This window comes from Oratosquilla oratoria, chromosome 12 (assembly GCF_046742065.1).
Source record: "Oratosquilla oratoria isolate Oo_2021 chromosome 12, ASM4674206v1, whole genome shotgun sequence".
NCBI classification, from domain to species: Eukaryota; Metazoa; Arthropoda; class Malacostraca; order Stomatopoda; family Squillidae; genus Oratosquilla; species Oratosquilla oratoria.
Window position 1 is genome coordinate 28,689,226 of NC_134788.1, and position 9,856 is coordinate 28,699,081.

Genomic DNA, 9,856 nt, shown 5'->3' on the forward strand with positions numbered 1-9,856 from the left:
TCGGAGTAGCTTGCGGTAACGGTTGAACTATGGAACAAAATTCTGCAAGACCATGGACTTAAACTCAATTCACAGAAGACGGAAGTAATGGTAGTCTCCCGACAAAACGAACCCATTCAGGTGGAAGTTGACGGAATGATCACCTTGAAGCAGACCACGGCATACAAATACGTCCATGGGAGTTATGTACGATGACAAAGGAACCCACGAAGGAGCAACAATAGACAGAATTCAGAAGTACAAACGGCAAATGTCAACTTCTTGTGCCCCCTGTTGAAGGACTAGTACGTACCGGTGAAAGTCAGGGCAACAATTTATAAGACCTTCCTCCGTTTTCCATGCTGACCGACGGTTGTGATGCGGCATGGACGTTGACGACGAAAACGACATCCCGGGTGAGTGCAGGCAGCGGAGATGCGAGTCCTGCGTATGATCCGAAGAGTCACAAGAAGGGACAGACTAAGAAATGAGACCATCAGGAGAGAGCTGGAAATGGAAAGCATAATAGATTACGTTGAAAGGACCCAGTTGCGGTGGTATGGACATACGAAAAGGACGGAGGAACATAGGACGCCCAACACAAGACGTCCCCGGGGAAGACCGAGGAAGGAAGAGATGGGACCAAAACGCTGACGAAGCCCTTAGAATCTAAGCGGGGAACATCGCTCGACGACGTCCGTGCACGGGAGACGTTCCTTGACCGAGAGAACATGAGGAGACTAATGACTAGCAAGTGGTAAAGATGATGACAACATTGATAACAATGAAAATAATAAAAGTCATTGTAACAGTGCCCTCATTAAGTTTTTCAAGAAAAAGTCCCCATTTGATATTTTTTTAATTCAAAAACAATCATGATGCATAGGATGATTTCATTTGAATTTTGTTCAATAAGAGAGTAAGAGTTGTGTTTTCTTTGTTTTCAAAATAGAAATATTTCCACCATAAGTGTTTTGTTTCAAATAGTTATTTCAATAAGAGAGTATGAGTGGTATTTTATTTGTATTTTTTTTTCAAAATTAAAACATTTCCACCTTAAGTGTATTATTTTAAATTTCAATTCTCGAGAGAAATTCTCCCGGGGTTACCTTTCAGGTTTCGGAAACAGAGGGTTACCATTCTAGGGATCAAATAATGGCCTTCGTCGTCTTCCACGGCGAATACTGCCAATCCACGTTGCTTCAAAGTAGCCAAGAAACCCTCAAAATTGTATAATCTAACGATGAAACTAATTCAATGACCAGCGACTGTATCAGTGTCGAGGCAAGTAACTGATAATGTTGGTTTCGTTTGGGCTTGGCTGGCTCAGAATGTTTGAGCTGAGAATGGTAGTTACCCAATTCAACAAAGTTTGACGTTATAATTAACAGTACGATAACGAGTGTGACATACATGTAGGTACGTTTACTACATTGCCGGTCAAATGTACGGGAGCCCGCATGCCAGTAAAATGCATTTCCTAAGATCGCACCTGGATTATATTCCTGATAACTGTGGAAGAAAGGCATCAGGGACGATGGGACATAAACATGTTAGTAGATTACTGTCGGTGTAGAAAACGTGATTTGCTTGGTGAAAAACAAGAGAAAACAATTAAAAAATATTTTCTTTCGCATTAATGTATATTCTTGCATGTTTTTAATTTAATTAAAAGTAACATCAAAACATTTAGTCTTGTTATCATGACATAACTTTGACACTAAATAATTATAATGAAAACATTGTCTTAAAAAGATCAGTGTCATTCAGTAATCTGAGCTGATTGATCAAAATTATCATATTTTTTCAACTCAGTATAACCAGATTACTTAAATTCAGTTTGGAAAATATGACAACAGAAAAAAAAATAATGTTCATGAGGCGTTAATTAAAGGTCTTCCCTTAACAAACCATGAATCTGAGTTTTCTATATAAAATCATACGTTGTGGTTTGTCTGGCCGGAAGTAAACACCATAAAGCCGTGTTTGAAAGATTTATGTAAGGATTTGCAAGAATCTTTATGGTTCGTAGGATATATACGGAATCAAGAGGTGCCATCGATTTTTTAAGGACAGCAAAGTCTTACAGGTAAAAAGCAAGCACCATTATACCCAACGGTCAAGCGTGTACATGTATTCATTGATTGGCAGAAATTATCTGTAGGCTATGTCCCAGTAACACGCGATTTTTTTCAAAAGGAGTTCCCATGGAATTCCTTGTCAATACACTATCACCACATATAAATAATAATGCCCCTCTTTAGTTTAAAAATAATATACGACACTCGTTCTCCTCATCTCTCTAGTTGTTTACATTCTTCATTATCGATTTATTTATTAATTTATTTATTTATTTATTTATCTATTTACTTATTTATTTATCTGTCTGTTATACATACAAAATAATCAAACTAAACTTAGAGTGGAAGAATATTCATTACTTAAAGATGCCTTGAACAGTGATAGAAATATTAATCCACAAGATTTAGGTTTACAACAATATCGTATAATTCTCTATCAATTGATGGATCTGGTATCTCTGCAGATGTTATTAAATCTATTTTGTCTGGATGTATAGTTTGTTCAAGCCATAATGATATATGTGCATGTGGTAAGCCTCTTTTTTTGCCACTCAAAAACTGTGTAAATGTATGCTTTCACTTTACCAAATATTCCGCTTTTCTTTTTAACCAAAACATCCATCATTTTATTCAATTTTTGTCTAAATACTCTTGCCACAATGTCATGTCTATCTGCTGGATTTTGGCCATTTTGTAGATTTTCTGTTATTTCATCCCACTTCGGATTGCATGTAAAGGTGATGAATAGATCAGGTCTACCATACTCTCTTACATTACACATAGCATCTGGTGTTCTTTCTTTCCAATATCTTGGACTTCCAATATAACTTGATGGTAGTATAACAGCTTTTCCTAAATCTTGTGGATTAATATTTCTATCACTGTTCAAGGCATCTTTAAGTAATGAATATTCTTCCACTCTAAGTTTAGTTTGATTATTTTGTATGTATAACAACCTTTCAGACTCAATTTTTGCGTACATATCAACTAAGAACATTTGAAATAGTCTTCTACACTTTATTATTTGATTCCATTCGTTTCTTTCTTGTATTTGATATGAGTAGTACTTTTGGCATGTAACTTTTTTGTTAGGAATGGGAATATCACTTCCAGGCCTGTATAGTGGAATATTGAATTTATAACCATAATTTCTGCTCCAATATATCAATGGATATTGTAATGCATCATATGATCTGTGCAGTTCATCAATTTTCCTTATTGTATTATCTTTATAAGTGAATACAATATTCCTTCTTGGAAATTCATTACCAACCATTACTAAACCAATATCATCTGATAATCTATCATTGTATCTTCTTACATGTTCTCCACTTGGTACTCTGTCTGCACATATTGATAATTCTAATTCTGGTGTATTAACGAATGATGACCTTGTCTTTAATTGTCATATTAATTCATTGTTTTGTGTCAACATGTTTTGTAAATCTCTGATAGTATGAAGATTAGTTTCCTTAAATCTATTATTTCTAATATCTGCCTGTCTATCCAAATCATCAATAAAATAGATTTGTGCATATTTAGAATTATTTTCATCTTTGTTATATAAAGATCCAATTTTATGATAAATTTGCCCTTGTATTTTGAACACAGGCATAAAACCTCTTATTTCAGTTGGTTGATTCATTCCAAATGATGTCATTGAAAACAATTCATTACATTTCCTTATATTTTTCAAAAAGTTGTTTGAATCTGAAGTTTGGCCTTCCATTAATGGTCTAAGTGGTTCAGGTGGTTGACCACTTGTTTTAAGTTTGACCTTACCGTTAGAACAGCATAAACCTGCAGGCTCACTTTGAAATAGTTTAGCTCGACAATATTTACAAATTTTATTCATTTGACCAATACATGCCATATTTGTATAATTTTTTGAGCTTTGGTATGTAAACGCTTCACCATAGTTATTATTAGTCTGTTTTTGAGCATAATCATTCCGTCTTGACTGTAATATTCTTGCATTTTGCTCCAAATTAAATTGATTTCTCTGACTTCTATGTGCATTTCTATCAATTTCTAAAATTTCCTCTCTCCTTTCATCATTAAGGTTTTCTCTCTGACTTCTATGTGCTTCTCTATCAATTTCTAAAATTTCTTGTCTTCTTTCATCATTTAGGTTTTCTCTCTGACTTCTATGCGCTTCTCTATCAATTTCTAAAATTTCTTGTCTTCTTTCATCATTAAGGTTTTTTCTCTGACTTCTATGTGCGTCCTTGTCAAATTCCCTTATTTTTTGCTTTTGACCTTCAGTTAATGATTCTCTTCTTCTCCTTTGATATACCCTATTTCCATTCCTAATTCTTTCTTTTTCTTCTTCATCCATCTCACTTATTTTCTTTTTTTTTTACTATTACAATTTTCACTTATTTTTCTTTTTCTACTTCTACTGTTAACAGTGTTAATAATGATATTAGAATCCATACTAAAAGGGTTCAAGTCTGAAACACTACCGCTATAATTACCAGTTTTATTGAGCGAATGAGGAGGTGACGACCTCATTACTAACCTAAAGTGCGATTCGACGAACAACAAATCGGGCAGTTCGAATCGCATCACCTGGATCGATCGAAAAAATTACTTTGAATGCTACTCATGAATTGGAGCCAAATTTAATCTGAAACATTTACAAAGTAGGGTTGAGTCATCGAAATCGAAATTAGTCGATCGATCGAATCGAGAAAAAGTCTGACAGACAGACACGAAACCGCTTTTATTTATTATATGTATATATGTATATATATGTATATATATATATATATATATATATATATATATATATATATATATAAACATATATATGTATATATATGTTTATATATATGTGTGGGTGTGTATGTATGTATGTATGTATTTATATATATTGATGAGCCTTCTTTTCTTTCTCTTTGTGATTAATTTTTAATTTACCAGTCTATTTTTTCCAGTTTCTACACTCTTTTTTTGTATCATTCAATCCTATTTCATTTTTATTTTTTCTACCTTTAAGCTTTTTTGATACGAATTGTTTGTTAATTTACTGCACTTTGGTTAATGCATCAATGTATTTGCATACTTTTTGATACTTCTACATTATAAGCAAACAATATATTTTACGTAAAAATGTTCTAGAAATCCTTCATTATACACAGATATCCTATTTTTGTGTCTTTATCTCTCTGCAGTGTCTATTCACCTGTTTGTTTGTTTTTTTTTGCCATATTTTTTATGATTAATCTATATTGACCCAATCTTGTTTTTTTCTTCAGAAATACATTTTACGTATTTGTTCAAATTTCCATTTTTTTCTTTTAAATATAATCTTTTATATGTGTTCTTTGTCCCCTCCCCTTACTGCATTTTGGTTAATGCGCCACTATATTATTTCAGATTGAGGTTAAATTTGAAAATTTACTTGGAAAAGGTACTTGAAGATCTCGTATTGTCATCATATTTGGTGTGGCGTCTTTGGCACACCTATCTCATGACTCATATTGATATCACGAGATGACCCACAATGGAGAGAAAATTTTCTAAAGTGACATTTATGATGTTGCTTTTTCACATAATCATCTCAAACTACACTTGATGTCCCACACTGGAGAAAAGCCTTTCCAATGTGACCTTTGCTATGCAGTTTTCTCAGAAAAGGGTTATCTCAGACGACACATAATGACCCACACTAGAGAGAAGCCTTTCCAATGTGACCTGTGTGATGCAGCTTTCTCTGAAAAAGGTGGTCTCAAACGACACATGATGACCCACACGGGAGAGAAGCCATTTCAATGTGACCTGTGTGAGGCAGCTTTCTCATTAAAAGGTGGGCTCAAGCAACACATGATGACCCACACTGGAGAAAAGTCTTTCAAGTGTGACCTGTGTGATGCAGCTTTCTCACAAAAGAGCAGTCTCAAACAACACATACTTGCCCATACTGGAGAGAAGCCTTTCAAATGTGAACTGTGTGATAAAGCTTTCTCACAAAATCGTAATCTCAAACAACACATGGTGACCCACACTGGAGAAAAGCCTTTTAAGTGTGACCTGTGTGATGCAACTTTATCTGTAAAAGGTAATCTCAAACGACACATGATGACCCACACTAGAGAGAAGCCATTTCAATGTGAACTGTGGTATGCAGCTTTCTCATTAAAAAGTCAGCTGAAACGTCACATGATGAATCATACTGAAGAGAAGCCTATCAAATGTGAACTGTGTGATAAAGCTGCTTTCTCACAAAAGAGTTGTCTCAAAAAACACATGGTGACCCACACTGGAGTGAAATATAGTGAACCACACTTGAGAGAAGCCTTTCAAATGTGACATGTGTGATGCAACTTTTTTCACAAAAGAGTCATCTCAAACAAGACATCATGGCAAACACTTGCCTTTGAAGTGTGCGATGTTTGATGCAGCTATCTAAGAATAAAAGTAAACTTAGACATCACATGGTGACCCATACAGGAAAGGAGCCTTTTCCGCTTATGGCACGTAGTGACTCATACTTCTTCACGAAAGGTTGATCTCATCCTGTGTGTGATGACTGACGCTGGTGAGAGGCCTCTACAATGTGATGTGAGTGATTTAATTTTTCTGTATGGTGGTGTTCTCAGGTATTAAGTATCAATCTACTGTTTGGTTGATGTGTCATCACACACGCATATTGTCATTTGTAAATGTTGTTTCTTTCTCATTTGTGTTGTTATTTTAGTGACCCTTGGTCGATTGCGTAATTTCAAATTTGCTTTTGTAACCGATAATGGTTGTGGTTACATAAGGAGGACGTACTGCGGGCGAGATAAACTCCAAAACGGGAGTTTTCTTCTATTTATTAACAATGAAGCCAATCTGGTTAATAGATATCATAAGGTACAAATGGGCCCTGTGGGCGGATTACAATATGTGCCAGGCCTTGACCTAAGGCACGACTGGCTGTCGGCCTCTCGGCCTGCCTAGCTTTGGCCAGTAGGTTCTTGACCTACCTAGCTCTGGCCGGTAGGCTCTTGACCTACCTAGCTCTGGCGGGTAGTCTCTTCACCTACCCAGCTCTGGCGTTCGTGACATGGGTTATATAGGTTATATAAGGGGTTAGTGGGTTGTAAGTAAAGGCGTTAGTCTCACTATTCTATGCATTGGGGTCAGTTTTATATATGAGGGTTAGTCCTATAGTTGGTGGGTGTTGTTAGGTATATTATGTATACGTTAGTTTATGGGTAATATAATAGGGCAGTTATAATAAAGGATTTTCAATAGGTTAGTCTGGTGACATTGGGTATCTTTATCTTGTTTGTCTTGAAATGTGCTGCGTTAGATGTATGCTCTGGGAAATGCAAGGTAAGCAAGAGGGGAGTCTCGCTATGCTGCAAGCATGTGGATCACGTGCGTGGTAGGTGATGGTTAGTAATGGTTACACTTTTTCATATCCAAAGATTGATAAGTCTTCTATTAAGTGCACAAATGTTTCTCTAATTACAAAAAGAAAGGAAAAAAAAAGTTGCAATCATTAGAGTGGCATAAATGGTGGATATAAATATCTACACATCATGAAGGATACAGTTCTGTTTTCCTCAGCGTTACCTAATGTTGTTTGGAGTAGGCTATATGCCATTGTTACTTGTAATTGTTGCTTTAAATATATCCACGGTAATATATTCGGTAGTGTTTGTTTTATCATTTGAGCCACGACTATCACATTCCAGTGAAGTCCTTTAAAGAATTATATTAGATGTCAGGTGATGAATTGTTCATTGTTGACGATGAATGAATCCAGTTTGTTGAAAGGTTTTGTTTTGTTATTATTTGTGCAACGAAGATCTTGTGCGTGGTGTCAAGCAGTATCTTTTTTATGAGGTTGTTCTTCCCTGTGTTGAATTTGTTGTGAAGTTTCCGAGATCATTTTGTGAGGGATGATATCTTACAATTAATTTACATACGTGCATCTAGTGGAGAGTAATCATTTCCACCTAATTACAAAGGAGGAGCATGCCGACAGGTGACCTTTTGGTCCATAACCAGGTCTGATACGAATTTATTTTTATGATGAACAAATGAATATAAATAATAATAAGATAAATTAATAGGCAAAGTTAAATAACAACAGGTACATAGTAAATAAAAATGAATTGAAATATTTTAAATGATAATCAAGCAAATACTCATTAACAAACAGACACATAATATAAAATAAATGGCAGGCATTACAACATCTTAGGTGTTTATTTAAACGAATCTTAAAGATTCGAAAATGAACAACATTGCACTGCCTCTGCAGGAAGTTTGTTCCATTCATTAACTACGCGGATGGTGAAATTGTTTCTGCCCATTTCCAAATTGAATATATTTCCTGTCAGTTTGAGACCAGTATTTCTTGTCTGATTCTCATTCAATGTGAAAATGTCACTTTTGATGTTGCCAGTCCTCGTTAGAATCTTACATTTACTTGTATTAAGTTTCACTAGCCACTTTTCAGACCATTACTGTAATTTATCTAAATCTTCTTGAATATCTAATTGGTTTAAGTGATCATTTGCCATGCCGCACAGTTTTGTATCATCAGCAAATTTGGAAACAGTAGATTTTAGTCCGTGGTCTATATCATTTATATATACTATGAATAGAAGTGGCCAAAGAACGAAACCCTGAGGAACTCCGCTCGTAACATTTTTCCTTCTAGAGTTTTTTTTTTCCATTTAAAACAACTATGTTTTCGATCATTCAACCAATTACTAGTCCAACTTAATAGGCTACAACTTATTCCGTGTGGAGCTAATTTAGTAAGTAGTCTTTCGTGGGGGACGGTATCAAAAGCTTTTGCAAAGTCTAGATATATTAAATCTATATTGTTTCTTTTGTCATAATTCGAGATAACTGTGTTGTAGAATTCGAGTAAGCTAGTCACGCAAGCACGTTTCCGTCTGAACCCATGCTGGCTATCATTTATCAAACAGTTACTTACTAAATGATGTTCTATAGCATCTCTGATCATAGTTTCCAATATTTTTCCTACGATTGAAATCAAGCTTATATAGGCCTGTAGTTATTTGGTTTCTTTTTGTCATCTTTTTTGAATATGGGAGTAACGTTAGCTAGCTTCCACTCTCTTGGGACATCTCCGGATATGATGGATTTCTTGAAAATAATTTCTAATGGAACAACAATCTTATTTTTCATTTCCTTCAAGATTCTTGGATGCCAACCGTCAGGCCCTGGTGTTTTATTAACTTTGAGTTTCTCTATACACCTTTTAATTTTTCTTTTGTTATATTTACCGTAGTGCAGTAGCGTCATTTAAACTAGTTACTAAAAACACAAAACAAATGAACGACGCTTTCGGAGGTAGAGCGCGCGCGGACGACAGCCCGACGTCGGCAGAACGGATTGGTCATTCAGCAGTCGACCACAGTACAGTCAGTTGTTAGGAGCACAAGTTGGGTAGCAGTACATTGCCTACCAACATAACGTATACTTAACTACTTACATATTGACACACCAGACGCCGGTAAGACAATCCAGGGAGACAGGTACGTAAGACATTATGGACGATTATGACTAAACGGACTTACACTTTTGCGTACCCGGCTTGCCGCGATTGTTCCTACCGGCCCCTACCTTTTTCTATGGGACCTGTGCCAACCGTAAGTAATTGATACATATTGTTAATGTTTTCCTAATCCTATTCTTTATATGCGGGTACGATCCTGCACGTAGTAAGTTTACCCCAGACTTTTCACAGGTTTTCGTTTGGAGCTCACTTTGAGGTGTTTTGTTTACGAATACTGAGTTAAAATAGTTGCTTAAAATATCAC

General features: G+C 35.5%; 2 protein-coding genes across 3 annotated transcripts in view; both read left to right on the forward strand.

The window, feature by feature from the left end:
• Positions 1 to 1,932: 1,932 nt before the first annotated feature.
• LOC143030634 (uncharacterized) lies at positions 1,933 to 6,375 on the forward strand. Its single transcript, XM_076193801.1, has 2 exons — positions 1,933 to 2,068; positions 5,442 to 6,375. Exon 2 carries the CDS (start codon positions 5,640 to 5,642, stop codon positions 6,372 to 6,374), a length of 735 nt encoding a protein of 244 aa, XP_076049916.1. The 5' UTR covers positions 1,933 to 2,068; positions 5,442 to 5,639; the 3' UTR covers position 6,375.
• A 143-nt stretch (positions 6,376 to 6,518) lies between these two features.
• The window catches only part of LOC143030635 (BTB/POZ domain-containing protein 2-like), a 24,442-nt gene continuing 21,104 nt past the window's right edge, over positions 6,519 to 9,856 (forward strand). For both annotated transcript variants that reach the window (XM_076193802.1, XM_076193803.1), the window contains exon 1: positions 6,519 to 6,626. The gene's annotated coding sequence lies outside the window, so the exon portion shown is untranslated. The remainder of the gene's footprint in view (positions 6,627 to 9,856) is intronic.